The sequence below is a fragment of the Lepidochelys kempii genome, chromosome 1, assembly GCF_965140265.1.
Source record: "Lepidochelys kempii isolate rLepKem1 chromosome 1, rLepKem1.hap2, whole genome shotgun sequence".
Classification (NCBI taxonomy): Eukaryota; Metazoa; Chordata; order Testudines; family Cheloniidae; genus Lepidochelys; species Lepidochelys kempii.
In genome coordinates, this window is record NC_133256.1 from 160,962,814 (window position 1) to 160,982,530 (window position 19,717).

The 19,717-nt window shown below is 44.0% G+C and overlaps 1 protein-coding gene across 3 annotated transcripts in view; it reads right to left on the bottom strand.

The window, feature by feature from the left end:
- Positions 1-19,717, bottom strand: part of TTC3 (tetratricopeptide repeat domain 3) — a 131,330-nt gene that overhangs the window by 53,919 nt on the left and 57,694 nt on the right. For all 3 annotated transcript variants that reach the window (XM_073360973.1, XM_073360955.1, XM_073360964.1), the window contains 8 exons: positions 18,836-18,902; positions 15,217-15,354; positions 9,119-9,199; positions 8,163-8,275; positions 7,770-7,896; positions 6,074-6,196; positions 5,784-5,885; positions 4,928-5,020 (listed from right to left, as the gene is read on the bottom strand). In XM_073360973.1, coding sequence (XP_073217074.1) covers positions 4,928-5,020; positions 5,784-5,885; positions 6,074-6,196; positions 7,770-7,896; positions 8,163-8,275; positions 9,119-9,199; positions 15,217-15,354; positions 18,836-18,902 — 844 coding nt within the window. The remainder of the gene's footprint in view (positions 1-4,927; positions 5,021-5,783; positions 5,886-6,073; positions 6,197-7,769; positions 7,897-8,162; positions 8,276-9,118; positions 9,200-15,216; positions 15,355-18,835; positions 18,903-19,717) is intronic.

Consider the following 19,717-nt stretch of genomic DNA (forward strand, 5'->3'; position numbering starts at 1 on the left):
AAAGGGAAGACAGCTCCACTGCAGCATAAAGTCCAGATATTTATTTAAAACGTCATTTGTCAAGGGGGATGAACTCCTAAATCTTCCTTGTCCTCATTACTAGGAGTTGCCAAGAGGTTTGTGCCATTGAAACCTCTGTTTCTTCCCCTCTGTTTTACAGTTTGAAAGTTTCTTCCCCTCCTTATGAGAGAATTCTCTAATACTGTCATTATTTTGTTTGGATATAGTGGTAACTCTGGGTCATAAAGCCTCTTCTTCTTGACTGATCTCTGGGATTAAAGAACCCACTTACATATTAACACCATATGGCAATCAGGAATTCAGCTCCACTAGCCACCAACACAAAGGCAGTGATCACAGATTGACTTGGACAGTAATCTGAGGCAGTACTGGAGAGATACTACAGTACCTCAAATAAATCATTGCCAAATATCCCATGGCTATGTTCTCCAAGATTTCAAATATTTTATGCCCTACCAAGCAATACAGAAAACCTTAGAGCAATGCTTCCTATTTACTAAAAGAAGAGGTTATTCATCTTGCACAGTAACCGTAGTCCTTCTAAATCAGAGGTGGGCAAACTACGGCCTACGGGACTGTCCTGCCCAACCCTTCAGCTCCTGGCCGGGGAGGCTAGCCCCCGGCCCCTCCCCTGCTGCCCCCTTCCCCTACAGCCACGCAGGCTGCGCGGCTTGCACCCGCCCAGCTCCCAGGCTTTCTGATAAGCCAGTCCTGCCACTCTGAGCGGCATTGTAAGGTGGCGGGGAGCGGGGTGAGGGCTGGGGTTAGATAAGGGGCAGAAGGTTCCAGGGGGCGGTCAGGAGACAAGGAGCGGGGGGGAGTTGGATGGGTCGGGGGTCTGTGGGGGCGGTCAGGGGATGGGGAACAGGGGGTTTGGATAGGTGTGGAAGTCCCGGGGGAGCGTGTCAGGGGCCGGGGGTGTGGATAGGGGTCGGGGCAGTCAGGGGACAGGGAGCAGGGGGGGTTGGATGGGGGTGGGGTCCCAGGAGAGGGCGGTCAGGGTTCAAGGAGCAGGGGAGCTGGACGGGTTGGGTGTTCTGAAGGGGGCAGTCAAGGGGCAGGAATAGGGAGGGGGCGAGGCTGTTTGGGGAGGCACAACCTTCCCTACCCTCCATACAGTTTTGCACCCCAATGTGGCCCTCGGGCCAAAAACTTTGCCACCCCCGCTCTAAATGCATGTCCCTATGTGTGCTTCACTTCAAGTGTGCATATATCTCTTGAGCCCTTAGTCAGAGATTTTCCATTAGCAGTGCTTGTTCGACTGGTGCACATGCTCTATACAACCTTGTGTCACACAATGAGGGTATATAGAGCTGCAGGGGCAAATCCCCCTCAGTTCCTTCTCTATCCAAATGTTCAACAAACACCAGTCCAAAACAGAGGGGAAGAAGGGCTGTTAATGGAGCATCCATCCGGGGACAGATCTTAAAAAACCAGTTACTGCACAAGGTGAGTAACCTCTTTTTCTCTGAATAGCATCCACATGGGTGCTCCACTTCAGGTGACTCCCAAGCAGTACACCCACTGCGAGGAAGGAGCTTTGGAACTCACTAAGACTGAAGACAGTATAGCAGTACCAACCACCATAACAGATCTGACAGCATGGACCAAGGCAGAGTGTTTAGAAAAATCATGCATTGAGGCCCGTGTGGCAGCTACGCATATCTCAGATGCTGGAATGTTCTTGACTAAAGCTGTGGCAGTTGTTGGTGATCTGGTAGAATGTCTGTGCTACAATCCTTTGGAGAAGAAGAGCACCAAGTGCATCATAGCAAGTGACAATGCACCCAGAGATCCAAAGTCTTTGTATAGAGATTGTGATGGATCTCTTTGCGATGACACAATCTATGTGATTTCTGAAATTGCTCAGTCCTACCAAGATAAAAGGCCAATGCCCATCTAACCTCTAAAGTCTGAAAGGAGATCTCGTGCTGGGATTTATGTGGTTTAGGGAAAAATACTGACAGATGAGTGGCCCGGTTAAGATGAAAATCTGACAGCACTTTAGGTAAGAATTTAGGATGCGGTCATAAAGAGACCTTGTCCTTGAAAAGTATCATAAATGGGGGGCAGGGTCTGTTATCAAGGCCCCAATCTCCCCATCCCCTTGAACTGACAGGATATCTACGAGCAAGGCCAGCTTCATAGATAAGATGCAAGGAGCAGGTTGCCATAGGTTCAAACAGAGGTCCATTAAGGTATTTAAGTACCAGGATGAGATCCCAAGTAGGAGTAGGATCCTTAATCTTGGAGTACAGGTTCCCTAAACTCTTAACCAATCTTAACCATATAGGGTGAGCAAATATGGAAAACACTTCTAGTGGGGGAGGCAATGCTGATAACCTTAACTGATCACTCAGATTTCTTCAAGTGTAGCAGGTAATCCAAGATGGCAGATATTAAAAGGATTCAGGCACAAGAAAGTGATGGTGACACCAGTGGTTGAACCTTTTTCATTTCCGAAAGTTAAGCAATGTGAGTTGACTCCCTTCTATTGTTTAGTAATACTGCTGTATACCTATCGAGCAGATGGATTCTAATGCCATGAACCATCTAGGAGCCATGCTAAGAGGCAGAGAAACCCCTATGTCAGGGTGAAGCACATGACCTGTGTCCTGGGAGAGGAGATGAGGGATGGTCCGAAGCTTGAAAGCTGGTTTAACACACAAGTGAAGCAGGTAAGGATACCAAGATACTGTTGTAGCTAGGTCAGTACTATAAGGATAACCCTGGCCTTCTCCTGGCTTATCTTTTCCTCATTCTTAGTATAAGCGGTGTTTGGAGGGAATGTGTAGAAAATGCCCTTCCTTCAGGGAAGGAGAAAAGCATCTCCCAAAGAGTGCTGACCTAGACCTCCTCTTGAGCAGGATAGAGGACAATTCTTATTGCTTAATGTAGCGAACAGGTCCACCTCTGGAAGTCCCCATGTTTGGAATATCCTGTGAAACATATGAGAATCCAACACCCATTTGTACAGCTACGACAGGTGCATGCTGAGCATATCGGCTGCGACATTCTGGACTCCAGGAAGGTAAACAGCTGAGAGATTAATCTGATGGGCTATACACCAGTTCCATAAACTTCACAGTTTCATCGCACAGGGAGGGGAATCTTGCTCCTTCCTGTTTGTTGATATAGAACATGTAAACCGCAATGTCTATCAAGATTCTGACTGATTTGCTCCTGCTGAGGAGTAGGAACTGAAGACAGGTGTTTCTGACTGCCCTGAGTTCCAACAGGTTGATATAGAGGCTGGTTTCCAGAGGTGACCATCTGCCCTGAGTTGTGAGAGTACTGAAGTGTGCTTCCCACTCTACCAGTGATGCATTCATTGCCACAATCATTACGGGTAAGTCTGATGTAGATGATGCCATTTTAGGGTAGTCTATGTCCTGGGCCTCCCTGTCCTTCATAGGTACCACCATGGGCCTGCTGGAGCCATGTTTCTCTGAAGCACTCCAGAATCTACCTGTCCCGCTGGTACCAGAGAGAGTCCTTCGCCTCCATTGTACCAAGCAGAGAGGTCAAAGACTCCAACACTGTAGACTTAGTGGGAGATTGTGGCCTTTTGGAAGCTGGCTTCTTGTGATGGGAGACTGAAGTCCTCTTCTTTGGAGGATTCAGGGAAAGCTCCGAAGTCTTCTCCTTCTTAGCAAGGGCTGAGGTTGAAGAATGCTGGATCTGTTCAAAGACAAATGTATATGGGTGCGTGTCTGTGTATGTGTGTCTCCTGACCTGACTCAGAAGTGGCTCAATGGCACTGCTCCATGATCAGAAGCCTCAGTTTGGGCTCCCAGTTCTCTTGTGCTGTAGATTTGAAAGCCAGACAAGAGTTACACTTTTGGGAGATATGGGACTCTCCCGAGCAACAGATACACCTAGAATGGTCATTGCTGACAAGAATAGCCTCCCGACAAGAGAGAGCATTTGAAACCTGGCAAGCCAAGCATGTCCAGCCAGGTCAAATAAGCGCTACAGAAAAAAGAAGGGGGAAAGAAGGGAGAGAAAAAACCAAAACCTCTCACTACAATCTAACTAATCTTATACTAACAGCTAATGCTAACTAGAAACACTAAAACTAACTATGAACAACAGAATGCCATGTAGTTGAAGCCATGTCGTTCATGTAGAACATGCTGAGGCGGACATGCTAAAACTCAGTCTCAGGCTGAGGTGGTAGAGAAGAACTCAGGCATTTCACCAGCGCAGCTCTAAAAACTGTCGGTGTGTGGCACGAGGTTGTATCAAGTGCACGCATGGGCCGAAGAGACACTGCTAATGGAAAATCTCCAAACAGGGGCTCAAGAGGACCATGCTCAAATAACTGGATGTACCTCTTCCCCAACAGGCAGAAATCCTGCTCCTCAATGATCAGTCATTTCAGTATGTCACCAGTACAAAACAAACTAGGATACTTAGGTGCAAGGAATCTGAGACAGCATGGATCTGTTAAAACTAGTAGAGCCAGACCACCTCATACTTATTGTACTATGAAAATTCAATGAAGCTCCCACTAAATTACATTTGTATATCAAGGTCTTATAATAAATGTAAGAAGCTTATATTTAAAACATTCCAGTTTACCTGTGGTTTTGTAATATTGGCAACACAGTAGATTGACTTGCTATCTCCCAAGGGCAAATCACTTTACCCTGTGCCTCTTTTTACACATTTGTAAAATAGGTACCCAAACCACAACCACAAAAACCACCTCCCTCAAGTGGGGGGAAGGAGTGTTAAAAACGTTAATTGAGGTATGTAAAGTGTTGTGATCCTCTAGTGAAATTATATAACTGCACACTGTCAGTAAGTAACACTGTACAAGTCTTCAGTGGAACTTCATTGCAAGATGAGGATTTGTTTTAAAAAACTGATTCTCATTTCACATTGATGTTTAATTACTTACCACACATTTCACAAGACCAGAAGAACTGAAGATAACAATTTTTGAAATGAGGCCTCTACAATCAGGAGTGAAACATGAGTCTTGAAGAAAATCCTGTGGGGGAAGATCAGGTATGTAGAAAAAAAATTCTATTTTCAAGAAAATGGAAAGATGCACTATCTCTGTGCTTTCGTACAGAAATGCTATTGTGTATACTGAACTTGAGCTGACCAAGCTAATTAAGACCATCACTAAAAGGTGCCTCTACTTGCATTTAGCTGAGAGAAAAAATGGGAGCAGTGGCTCATGGCACATACTTTTTTACTTCCCAAACCAATGGTGAAATCTTCCCATTTGCTGTCCACAGAATTTGTGCTCTATGGATTGAGAAAGGGTACTTTCTGATCTTAACAGCCTCATTTTCCCATCCCAAACCTGCTGGGATTTCCCAACAGGAGATTATACTGATTGCCACTATACTGATTGCCACCATTATTTTCTGCCAAGTCTCCTTATGCACGTTGAAACCCTTTTGGTTTTGGAGTATTAGCCAAACAGCTAATCAACAGCAAGGCCAACAGCAAGGCCAAACAGGCCTCAACAGCAAGGTTTCTAAGGGAATCAAGCATCCATAAAGTAAGAGGTAAGAGAACAGGCCATACACATTGAGCCTCTACATAAATATCCCGGTCCTCCATAGATACCTTGACACCTACAGGATTTCCCTATGCCTGCAACACAGACTGTATGTTCCCCAGAGGACAGGTGAAATGTTAAGGCTTCAGGACTGTACTCATCTTAATGACTCTAGCACAGCTATACCCCTGGAAAACAGTTAATAACTAATACTTAAATAGAAGTTTCACATGGGTCTTACCTTGTCATTTTTATCACTGTAAATTGTAGTTTTCAGCTTTTTCCAACAGCTGATGTGAAACTCCACTTTACACTGCTGACAGCAAGTAATCTGTATAAAACCCTAAAATTTGAAGACCATAGGAATTTATGCTTTCAAAGAAAAAAAATGTATCATTCAACAACAAGAACAACAAAATTAAGAATTTATGCTTCACATAAAACTTTAATAATGTGTAAGGCACATAACTCCAGCAAAAAATTTAATCTCCAAAACCCTTAAAAAAAACAAAAACAAAAAACCAAGTTTACCTTGAAGTCTGGGTCAGTAAAATAGATTTGAATTTTCGAATGTCCATGGCACTGCTGATAAGAACAAACTGCATCTGGCTCTGGAGGAAACTTGCACTCCTCAATTAAATTTTCCAAAATCAACTATAAAACATCAAATAAAATCACAAATAGAGATATCACATTGTCCCAAAGAATAAATTATTTCTCAGCCATAAAAAAAAGTAATGAGATCATACACCTCTCTACTTACATTTTTAAGATTTTGAGGTTTTTAGGGTGAAACGCACACCACATTTTCAGAGCCAAAAGAGTAATTATTTTCAAGTATAAACTTTATTTTTAAAAACTTCCCCCCCTTACATGCCGCAAAATATTTCAAAAGTTCTTCGTACTTGTACAGGTGTCAGTGAGGAATGCATAGCCTCTCTGCATACAGTACTCCTGGGGTAATTCCGCACCATTGCACAAGTGCAGAATTAACGTCCCTCCGCCCCCAAAAGAAGTCCCCCATGTGCCCTGCTCTGAATCCCCCTGCCCCCCCCAACGGCAGAATAGTGGGAGGCAAAAGGAAGCCTTGAAAGGGATCATACTACAATTACACCCAGGCTTCTTCCCAGCAATTACTTCCCTCTCCCTCAGCTTCTCCGTTACCCTTTACTCCCCCAAGACTTTGCACTTTGTCTGAGAGGTCCAGGAAATATGTTTCTGTATTGTAGTTTAAATAAATTATTCCTCAGAATTCTGTATTAATATCTTTGTAAGGAATCTATTTGTCAAAAAAACCCATTTCCTGAATATTTTTTGTTACCTGTATTGTTACAGACATACTTGCTGACAGGTCTTTTTAAATAATTACCAAAATAATTGAAACTGGCATTATTATATTGTGTTATTTTGACAAATAAAATATGCAGAATTTTAAAATCTGTGCCAAAAAATTAAAAATTCTGTGCACAATAATTCCCCCAGGAGTAATACAGCTTGGCCAGACCATTTTACATGTTAATAGTTCTATCTCAACTTAAGGATAGTGTTTGTGAATGAAAAAATAGTTTTGTTTCTACTATTTCAATGGGAAAGACACTCTTAAAGCTAATGGTTGAGATTTTCAAGGTTGACCAAGAAACGTAACCACACTACTCCCACTAAAATTACTGGGAATCATGTTGTTAAACCCCCAGCAAATGTTGGCTTTAAAAACTGACAAAGTAACTATTACTTAATTTCATGTTTCTCAGTACTTTATTATTTATGATTTATTTACTGACAGTGTCCAAGGTATTACAGAAATTTTTCTGCACTGAATTTCTAAGTGCTAAGAAACTAACTGATCAACTTACGCTTGGACAACACTGGCAGTGTAGTTTCACAATATGCTACCAAAAAAGGTACTAAAGCTCAGGGCCCTACTTCAATCCCAAGTTTTAGGAACTGAGTACATTCAGAAGGGAGCCCAGCCCATTCAAGCAGTGCTGGCTTGGTACTAAGGGAACAGATACCACCTCTTTACAAATTGGGGCTTGGGTAGAGGATATTTTAATTGCCAAGAAATACAGTCGGGGTGAGGATTCTGAGGACTCTTGCTTCTCCCTTCTTGTGTCTTGGTGATATTGTAGAAAGCCAAGATTCATTAACTGAGTGAAATTGTATTAAATCAGCAACTTCCCATTCATTAAGAAATTCTCTGATTAACAGGGATGATATTTTTATTTACCTGTAATTTCTCAGTCCGTGTCTCTTCAATGACAACAGATGTTGTGGGCCAAGTTAATATTCCAGGTACAATTTTATGATTAATCATTGTATGTGATTTCATGAACTGATGTATAGCATCTGAAAATCTAAAATTTAAACACATACAGGACAGTGAGGTCACAACTTCTACAGCTATTTCATGCAACTGTCTTACATGGAATGTAATGCTTCGTGCTTGTGAAACTGAAAGCCATCATAAATTAAAGACTGTATGAAGTGCAATGTAGTGGAGAAAGGGTTAACTATTAAAGACAAGGATATTTGTTACAAATATCTTCATTTATAGAGTAAATCTAAGTTCATTTGTCTCTGCACCAAGCTTAATAAAAATTAAGTTTTACATTATACAAACCTGTTTTGTCTAAGGTATACTTTTCCAATTCCATAATGTGCCAAGCAATTAAATCTCTCCTTGTGATACTGCTCAATTATCGTGTTAAACTGGTCTTCAGCCTTTGCTAATTCCTTCAAAATAAGTTTAAGATAATCACAAATGAATGAGATAGTTAAAAAACAAAAAGGCAAACAGCTTTTGGATAACGGTTCTTAACTGCACACAAAAAATGCAGCACTGCCTATGTTTTGGTCAACTTTAAGAACACTGAAGGTGTGACTATGCACTTTCTTTTTCTTTATGATTTACATACATAAAAAACAGTTCATTGATCTAGACTGAATCATGATTGCATGTTCTGGAAATTAAGCTTCCCTCTCGCATGATCCATTATTTATTACTTTAGGGAGGCAAGTGTACAATGTTATCATTAGTTTTTTCTCCTGAATATACATTAAATAATTCAAAATCTCAAGAGACTAGAAAGCTACAAGAACTCTATTTTTAAAAGTAGTCCAAAATATTTGGGGGTGGGAGAGACAACTAAATGAGGCAGAACCTTAATCCTTACCTGCTGTTGGGCATTCATGGACCAAAAATATTTAAAACGCTACTAAAAAGTGACTTGTTATGGTAGCTGGGTCTACTCAAGTTACTCACTCTCTAAATACTATAAAAAAAAAAAGAAAAGGAAAAAAATGACGTGCAGGACTGATTTCCCTTTGATTAGTAGACTTGGAGTCCCATTTGAAAACTTATAGGTAATTTTCTTACTTAGTACTTTAATTTCTACAAGTCCGAATACAAGCTTATCTGGACAGTAAACAACATGACTTTCTAACAGCCGAAACCTCCCTTCCTGGAGTTCACCCAGTCATTTCTGTCTGCTCATAAAAGGTGCTAGTGGAGCACCTAATGTCTGAACTAGAATTTTAAGATTCAAAAGAATCAACTGTAATAGCTTAAAGTCTTACCTCAGGCTGTCCTATTCCAAGGAGAGCAGTGGCATGTCCATAGATGACTACCACATAGTCAATAACAGCAAGATTCAGCTGCTGCAAATAGTCAAAGAAATCATATTAATAGTATGTGTGAAAAGGTTAAGTTAGTAACCAGAACACACTGCCTTGAAGTAGACAATGTTCTCCACAGAAGGTACAGGGAAAAATCACAATTCATACAATCACAATCTTCAAGCAATAACAGATCAGTGTTACAGTTGACAGGATCCTGATTTGACCTTTTATGATGGCTTAAAAGGGTTCTCCTGTTCTTTTACCATCCTCAAACATAGCATGGTGATGTGTTCTGGAACTACTGCTTTTGGTAAAATTATACCTGAGCTTACCATACTATGTTCACAGAGAAAATACTCAACACAGGAAGAACAAGTTAATATATTTACTATTTTAGCTAGATGGCTACACTAAATTTCTTAAAGTTTTCCTAAATGAATGGATGTTACTAGAAACTCCACAGTTAGGAGACATGATTTCAGGTCGATAACCATACTATGTGCCTGGACAGTTAAGCTAGTCTTTCTCTTGTTGCAGAAGGAAGCCCTGCTAATACAACAGGATCTGGGATATTTCATGTTTGTGAGGTGTGTGCATACATATATACATACACACTATATGATACTTACTCGTAGGAGAATTCTGCACCAAAAAATTAAATTCTGCACACAGTATTTTAAAATTCTGCACATTTTGTTTGCCAAAAACACAGCTACTCACCTCTCTTAACTGTTGTTCTTCGAAATGTGTTGCTCATATCCATTCCAATTAGGTTGGAAAATTTTTCCCCCAGCAGCACCCATCAGGTCGGCTGTGGAGCCCCTTGGAGTGGTTCCCTCATGGCGCTCAATATATGACCCTGCTGACCCAGCGCCTCCTCTGTTCCTTCTTGCTGGTTATTCTGACAGGGGAAGGTGGGTGGGTTTGGAATGGACATGAGCAACACATCTCGAAGAACAACAGTTATGAGAGGTGAGTAACCGTTTTTCTTCTTTGAGTGCTTACTCATATCAAATCCAATTAGGTGACTCCCCAGCCTTACCTAGGTGGTGGGGTTGGACTTAAGGAAACGCTGACTGTAGCACCGCTCTGCCGAAACCGCTTCATCTCCGGCATGCCGGACAATGGCGTAATGCGAGGTGAAGGTATGCACTAAGGACCAAGTTGCTGCCCTGCAGATTTCTTGGATTGGGACCTGGGACAAGAATGCTGCTGACGAGGCCTGGGCCCTCGTGGAGTGCGTTGTAAGAGCCGGGGACAGTACTCTGGCCAGCTCATAGCATGTGTGGATGCAACTCCTTATCCAGGAGGATATTCTTTGAGATGAGACCAGGAGTCCTTTCATCTGGTCTCCCACCACTACGAACAACTGGTTCAATTTTCTGAACGACTTAGTGCACTCGATGTAGAAAGCTAGTGCTCGCCAAACATCGAGCGAGTGCAGCCTCTGCTCCCAGTTACTGGCATGAGGCTTAGGGTAAAAGACAGGCAGGAAAATGTCCTGACTGGTGTGTAAGTGTGACTCCACCTTGGGGAGAAAGGCTGGGTACAGCCTGAGTTGCACCTTATCCTTGTGGAAAACCGTGTAAGGTGGGTCAAAGGTGAGGGCCTTTAGCCCAGAAACCCTCCTCGCAGAAGTAATGGCAACCAGGAAAGCCACTTTCCATGAAAGATATAGGAGGGAGCAAGTTGCCAGTGGTTCAAATGGGGTCCCCCTGAGCCTGGAGAGGACCAGGTTAAGGTTCCGAACAGGGACAGGATGCCTGATCTGGGAATGTAGGCAGTCCAGACCTTTGAGGAAGTGACCAACCATAGCGTTGGCGAAGACGGATCAACCAGACGCTACTGAGTGAAAGGCCGCCAGCATGTTCTGAACTCCTGGTAGAAAGGATGCTTCCAGGTGAATGGAGTGGGCTATGCAGAACTCCCACAGCCGGAGGGCCTCCTGGCATAGGGGAGAGGAACGGGCTCCACCCTGCTTGTTGATGTAAAACATGGCAGTGGTGTTGTCCATTAGAAGCACTACGCACTGGCCTTGCAGTCGGGCCTGAAAGGCCTGGCAGGCTAGGCGCACTGCCCTCAGCTCCTTGATGTTGATATGCAGGGAGAGCTCGTCCTGTGACCACAGGTCCTGTGTCTGGAGGTCTCCCAGATGTGCACCAATCCCAGAGCCTACATAACCGTAACCAGGGACAAGGAAGGTTGAGAGTTGTGGAAAGGGACTCCTTCGCACACTGCTCGAGGGTTGAGCCACCAGTAGAGGGACGTGAGGACCTGCCCTGGCACCGTGACCATCAAATTCAAGCTGTTGCACCTCGGGTGGTAGGCCAACGTGAGCAATGCCTGCAAAGGTCTGAGCAGCAGCCTGGCGTGCCAGGTCACATAAGTGAAAGCAGCCACGTGGCCGAGGAGACTCAGGCACCCCCTTGCTGCTGTGGGTGGGAACGGCTGGAGGCTTTGAATTATGTCCGTGATGGCTCAGAATTGGGTCTCTGGCAGAAGAGCTTGCGCCTGAACCAAGTCTAACACTGCTCCAAAGAATTCTATTCTTTGGGTCAGTTCCAAGGTCGACTTCTCTAAGTTGAGGAAGACGCCCAGTCGCTCAAACGTGTACCTGACCAAACGGATGTGGGACTGCACCTGCTCCCTGGTGTGGCCCCTAAGCAGCCAGTCATCCAGGTAGGGGTATACTTGTACCTGCTGTCGACGGAGGAAAGCAGTCACCACCAACATGCAGTTGGTGAACACTTGGGGGGCTGTTGAGAGGCCGAATGGTAGGACAGTGAATTGGTAATGCTTGTGGTTGACCATGAAGCGTATGAAGAGCCGGTGCGTGAGACGAATCGCTATATGGAAGTACGCATCCTTCATGTCGAGGGCAGCATACCAGTCTCCTGGATCCAGGGAGAGGATAACGGTAAACAGGGAGACCATACAGAACTTCAACTTTACCATTAATTTGTTGAGTCAGCACAGATCTAGAATGGGTTTGAGACCCCACCTTGGCCTTGGGGATTAGGAAGTATTGGGAGTAGAATCCCTTGCTCCTTAGCTCCTGAGGAACCTCCTCCACCGCTCCCATGGTGAGGAGTGCCTATACCTCCTGGATAAGGAGTTGCTTGGGAGAGGGGTCCCTGAAATGAGACAGGGAAGGGGGTTGGGTGGGAGGGAGGGCAGGAGCAGAACTGGAGAGAATATCCCACTTCCACCATAGGGAGGACCCAGCTGGCCAAAGTTATTTGGGACCAAGCATGGTAGAAGTGGGACAGATGATTCAAAAAAAGACGGGGAAGGATCCGTAATTGAGGCTGGTGCACTGTCCTTGGGCGCCCCTTCAAAAGGGCAGCATGGAACCAGATGATGGATTAGTCGGGCCCTGGACCAGCCCAGAAGGGGGGCTGGAAGGCTTCCTTCAGCCGTTCCTGCCCCTTCTCCTGTAGAAGTCCTGCCTCAGCCGAGGAGGGTAGAAGCACTGCTGTTGTTGGGGCTTGAAATGTTCGCGTTGGGTTGCCTGGGCGTGCATATCCAAAGATTTCATAGTAGCCCGTCTTTTAGGCCATGTAGCCGAGAGTCAGTCTGCTCCACGAACAGGCCTGCCCCATCAAAAAGCAGGTCCTGCATTGTCTGTTGAACCTCAGGCGGAAGGCCCGAGGCTTGCAACCAAAAACTATGCCTCATAGCGATACCAGAAGACAAGGTGTGCACTGCCGAGTCTGCAGTATCCAGTGAGGTCTGTAAAGAGGTCCGTGCCACCACCTTGCCCTACTCCACTACGGCTCCAAACTCCTCCCTGGTCTCTGACGGAACCAGCTCTAATTTGAGAATCAAGTTCCAGGAGCTGAAGCTACACCAGCTCAGAATGGCCTGCTGATTGGCAATCCTGAGTTGCAGCTCCCCCCCCCCCACCCAAATCGAGTACACCTTACACCCAGACAAGTCCAGGTGCTTGGCCCCTGCCTCTCTTTGTTCACTGCTGCAACCACCAATGAACAAGGCTCCGGGTGTGTGAAGAGGTATTCGTACTCCTTCGACGGGACGAAGTATTTCATCTCAACGCCCTTAGCAGTGGGAGGGATGGAGGCCGGGGTCTGCCAGATGGTCTTGGCATTGGCCTGTATGGTCTTAATGAGGGGCAGAGCCACCCTCAAAGGACCTTCCGGGGCCAAGATGTCGACCACCAGGTCCCCCGACTCCACCACCTCCTTGGTCTGCAGACCCATGTTGCGTGCAACCCTGCGACGGAGGTCCTGGTGGGTGCGGTTGTCTATGGGGTGACGGTCCGGAGACAGAAGTGCCTGCAACGGCCTTGTCTGGGGAGGAGGATGAGGAGGCTAATTCGGAAACAGGGTCCTCCTGTCCCTCCTGCTCATCAGGGACTTCCTGTCCTATCTCGCTGGCTGGACCAGGGTTCTGCTTAGGAACTGGAGTTGGGTTGGGAGGGTGGGGTCCAGGGGGAGAGAGGAGGCAGGCACTGCACCTCCTCGGCACCTTGAGGGGTGGGGCAACTGGCAGAAGCCTCTGGCAACAACAGTTCAGAGGTGGCTGATTGGGAGCCTTTAGACTGGGCGCCTTGCGCTTGGTGGTATGCCCACAGGGTCCAAAATGGCCACTGCACTGGTCCCTGCCACTGCGCAGGCCACGGCCCTGCCCCCATCTCAGAGCATCCATGGCCCAACCGGTGCCAACCCTGCTCTGAGTATCTAGATCCCGCCTCTGAGTCCGAAGACCAGGATCGCTATGGCCAGGGCGGTGCCGAGCGGAGCTGATCCTGTGAGCGGTGCCACGCTAGAGAGCAGTGCCATGACCTGGAGCTGCGCAGGGTTGCTGAGTGGCACCGGGACTGGTGCCAGGAGTGGGACCTGCCATGCAACGGGGATCGACACATGGATCAGCGTCGCGAGCAGGAACACTGGCATAAACCGGGAGCGGTGCCGCAAGTATGACTGGTGCCAGAATTGTGAACGGCGCTGAGGGACGGAGCATCGCTAGTTTGCCGCGAGACAGTGCCATGCGATTTGGTACCGGAGGCTTGGTGCAACAGGTGGGTGACCTTGGCGCTGTCGTGGCAATGAGGTCCCTCATGACCTGAAAGGTGTCCGAGGTAGATGACCTGGGCTGGGGAGTCCAACGGCACTGGACTCGACGGTCCTCCTTGCAGGACCGAAGTCAATGGTACTGTCTCCGCAGGCTTCAGTGCTGGGTGCTCCTCTTAAGGGCGCACTCCACAGGGGTGGACCTCTGGGATGCAGAGCTGCTCCTCCCTTGCTTCCAGTGCCGTGTCTGCGTCGGGGAGTGGGAGCCGTGCTGGGTCAATCCAGCCGTTTTCAGCGCTGGGGAGCATCGGTGGCGCAGGTCTCTGACAGAGTCCTTCCACAGTGCCGCTTCCACCATAGTCGCCGGGGCGCTACACACCGATGAACTTGGTGCCAGGTCTTGCCATGCCGGTGGAGGCTGCGGTCTAAGTGCCGCCTCCACAAGGAGCTGCTTGTGCAGAACATTAATTCTGAGCAAATTCTGCATTGCGCAGTGGCGCATAATTCTCCCAGGAGCAGATACTGAAAACTACATTAAAAATTGTATGAAATGTATGACAATGAAAATATGTAAGAACGTTATTGGGGATAGATTAGATAATTAAAGAAAAATCATGGCATTTGCCACAGAGAATTTATAATCTAAAGTGAGAGAATAAATACGGCTATGGATCACATCTTAAAATGTTTAGGATGTGCAATTTTGTGTATATGCACACAGATAAAAATTTGTATTCCCAATACATTTTAATGTCAAGATGTTGTCCATGGTCACCATAACCACTTTATATGTTGTATCTTTTTTCCTATTCTCTATTTTTTTAAATTATAAGCTATTTGAGACACACTACTTTTTTTTACATTTGTACAATGCCTAGCACATAATGGAATGTAACTGGAAACAATTATTAATAAATAATAATAATAATGACTGCTTTGCGGGGGGAAAGTAGTGAAATATAAAACTTACAGGTCAAGGCTCAATCATCCCTAATAAGTAGCCCAGGGCGCCCTACTCCTTACCTTTAACTCTGAAGGATCCAAAGTATTCAATAACTTTGAAAAGAATTGTTCAGCACTGCGACAACGCTGGTCCGTCAAGGCTGTATAGCCATCATGAACAAGCTTCTTCAACATTTCTGGCAACACAGTTAAATCCACCTACAAAAATCAATCTTAACTAAATCAAATTTTGTTGACTATGTTATGAAACAAGCTACTAATTATTAAAAATGTAATCCAAGTGGTTAAATAATATCAGAGTTCAATATTTTCTGCATTTTGGTTACAAGAGTTCCACCTTTTTTAATTTAGTTCAGTGGCAACATTCACTTTTACCTGGCTTGTGGGTATTCACAGTTTTCACAGAAGTAAATTTGGTAAACTTTAAAAATATTGTTTCAGACCCATTCCCCTCTCCCTCCCCCCCACAACTTCACTGGCTTCCCATTCATTTAAAAATTGTCATCCCTCTATGTCAATGGTCTACTGTTCCAACCTACCACACAGATCTAGGCTTTGTCTACACTACAAAGTTTTGTTGGAAAAAGTTATGCCACTTTAATTAAAGTGCTTTATTAAAAACCGCTATTGCATGTCCAATTAGCTCCTTGTGTCGGCAGAGTGCATCCACACAGTGCACGGTGGTCGCTATCCCACTGTGCAACTGGCCGCAGGATGCTTTGGGAAGGGTTTGCAATACCTCATGGGGCAGGTACAGCATCACATGCGGCAGGTTTCTCAATCCCATCATTTCAGGGGCATCCTAGTAGATTGTCAGCTGCTTTTTTCAAATGAAGTGTGTGGTGGGAGGGAGAGAGAGGAGAGTGGTGTGGCTGGGGCAGGCGAGACAGCAGGCTGACCACCTATCCTGAGAGAGGGAAGGGGACCCACACCTCACATCAGCTCCCAACTCTGCTTGGCAGTCAGCACAGCAGTCTCCCCTGAAGCAGCCCACTCCGCCAGCCTATGGTTCTATGATTCCCTCCGAGTTCTCCCACAGCCTCCTGAGCTGCCAGGAGCAGCATCCTGAGCAGCTGTGTGAGCTCTCCATGCTGAGGAATGTCAAAGCAGCACAGCAATCATCCATCGTCCCCCCTGCTCCCCGCAGCAGCAGCCTGCCTGCCCCTGTGTTCCCAGTGCAGGGCAGAACAGGAGCATTCCACACTAATAATTTGCTCTTTGTTTCCCAAACAGAGCAGCACACTGAGCTGTCAGATACTTCCCAAAGCTTTGAAAGAGAAGAGGCGCATGCCTACACTGAGCAGAGCGGTCATGGCAGGCATTGTGGGATACTGGTGGAAGTCAGTTATGTCGACAAAACAAACAGCAGTGTCTACACTGACACTTTGTCGCTTTAACTTTTCCGCAAAAAGTTTTATGCTTCTCGTTGAGGCGGTTTTATTTTGTCTGCAAAACAGCAGAGTTTCGCCGCTAAAAGTAGCTTTGTAATGTGTACAGCTCCTGTGTTTTGTCGGCAAAAGGCAGCTTTTGCTGACAAAACTCTGTAGAATAGACAAGGCCTTAGTCACTCTAAATCTCAACTCCTCTGTCCTGTCCCATGATTTCATCACCACGATTTAAGAGTCTGCCCCTCAGCACTTTTACCACCTAAAAGCAGACTTCCTATATTTTTTCACCTTACACTCACCCATTTCTCTAAAACAATAAAGCAATTTGAAAATATTTTTTGTCTCCCTGGTCTATATCTTTTCACTTTTGGTTTTCTTTTATATTTAATGCTGCAATATCTTGGGTATTGTATGAGCTTGTTACTCCTCTAAAGTTGCTGTATAAAAGAGATAAACACAGAAGTCATTAGTTCATAAAGTGGTCTAATATCTTCGGTTCTGATCCTATGCTGTGAACCATATGACGGACTGCTCTGCAGAAGTCCTCCAAGCACAAGTAGTTGCAGGATTGGAGCCTTAGTATTTTGAACAAGTAATTAAGGAAAAACAAAGCTGAATTTAATGTCATAAAGTAGCTACTATGCATAGGTATCAATTACTTGTTAAAGACGACTGCATAAGGATTTTTAGAATGCACGAACAGGGCAGTACATGTATGTATACGCACACACCATAATACCTCATTGTTCCTGTGTCAGGCAGACCTGTTTTATAAGCTTTCATTCCTCATTTTCTTTTAAGATATGAAATAATTTAAATGTAAAAAATTATGAATAAAGCTCATCATTGTCTCTCTAGGCAATGGAAGATAGGGTTGGGGGTGGGAAAGGAATGATAAAAGTGGGGAAATATTGGATGGGGGAGGATGACTTGAGATTCTAAGCTGCCTGATTTCCTGAGAGTGTGTTATACTGAATTATACTGCTGTATTTTAATTATGCTTAGGTATTATTTTGGTGTATTTTTAAGCTTTGGCGAGGGTGCTAGAGGTCCCCTTTTTCCTGTTTACATAAATCCTAATGAATACATTAAAAACATATTATAACAAGCTGAATACTAAAGAAATTCACTATTACACAGACTGTAATGATTTCCTAAGTCATACCTAAAATTACAGTTTTCAGTACGTAAAATTGTTTTATTTTCAGATTATTTGAAGTAGAAATTGAAAAGTTATGATTGTAATGTTTGAAGTAATTTTTTAAATATTAATGTTTCACCCAAATATTAAAAATTTGAATGAAGCAAAAACAAAAGCTAAATCTACCTAGTCCTGTTGATACCACTGAAGTGAGATTTTGAAGTAACGACCTTGTCAAATCCATGTTAACATCTTCTCATTCTGTGCTGAGACTAGCCAGTGTCAAACACTGGGGCCTTAGAGAACATTTTAAATTTCAAAAGTTTTATCTTGATGAATTTTAGATTAACTTTCATCCATCAAAATTCAGATTTCAGAAGTCAAGCTGAAAAACCATAGCTGAATTCCAAAACAAAATGGTTACTACAATTGCCCTATTTGCAAAAAAAATAAGAACATTCATCTACTCTTAGGATAGAATGGAGAAAATGCTGATGGTAAAATTTGTCATAAATCTGAATTTGTATTTATTTTCCTTATCTTTGAGTGACTGGTTGTCAATTTATGTTATTTTTATTATTATTGTGTGGTTTTCTATTGTATTTCTATTGTATTGAATTTTCTGTAAATTGGTGACATAAATGTCTTTCTTAGGATTCATGGCCCAAAGTCAACCATACCAACTTCCTTAAAAGTAGTTTTGTGTCTCTTGAATTTTGATACTTTTGGAGGATCATTGGATAGCCTCTATGACATAGAAAATACGTAATATTTTTAAAGATATTCACCTAAGAGGTACTTTTCCAAAGCTGATGCTTACTTAATTGTAAACTTCAATTAAAATGTCCTAATCTGCACTTGACTAGCAACCCAATAAATTAACACTGCAGCAGAAATTAAGGGCTGATGGTGTTTAATTTGGTTCTGTTGTACCAGAGTATACATAGCCCTGTTCAGAAGTTTATGCTTGTCTGATAGATGTGTAGTTAAATCCTGGGCTGCCTCAACATGTTAATTAAATACCATTGTTGTATTTTTTAATACTTAAGTAATGTTATTGCCAAGATAACATGATTTATTCAAACAAGAGACATGAAAGAAGTATTTTTAAATTAAGATCCTAGTGTTTTCAGTTGTTTCCTTCATTTACCTGTTGGATAGCACTACAGAGTTTATCCTGGATGTTTTTAGAATCAATCTTCAAACTCAGATGATCTCTACAATTAAAGACAGTATTAGCATCACTGCAATTTTTAAATTGGAATTTGTACATATACACTTTATAGACTCCATTCTTCAGAGGGTGAAGAAATTCGTTGGCTTATGTAGCTATATGGGGTATGCCTGCACAGCAACTGGGACGGTGCTTTCCATGGCAGGTAGACAGATATGCACTAGCTCTGCTCAAGCTAACACACAAAAACGACATTATGACTGCAGCATCAAGGACGGGGCATAGGGCTAGCCACCTGAGCCACTCTGCTATTTTTAGTGCACTAGCTCCAGCATAGCTAACATGCATCTCTCTACCTGTGCTGAGAACCATACTCCCAGCTTCTAAAGGCATTTGATTATACCTTCATCTCTGCCCCATGTTCAAGGGCAGCAAGCACCCATCACATGGGAAGAGTCCTAAAGATTGTGTGCTAAGGAAATGGAGATTTCTCAGAAGGAATGTGTCCGTTATATACACTGGAGCAAGTGTGAGGGGACCTTGAAAAATGATATGATCCAAGCTATGCTGGTGTGGCTAAATTTTAATTCACTAATTAGTATAAGATCCACAGTATCCTCGACTGCACAATAAACACATTCATTGTTATGGCTAGGCTCCATAGACTTTTCACAGCAACAGCCACAAAGATATAAAAGTAGTTTGTGATTAAGTAATGGCATCAACACATATTCTTAACAAGAATTTTCTAATTATGCATTTATTTATAAAATTGCGAATGGCCTCTGAACAATATAAAAACTTCAAATAGTGCAGCCTCTCCATGACAGATGTAGTAATTAAAGAAATTTAGTCAGC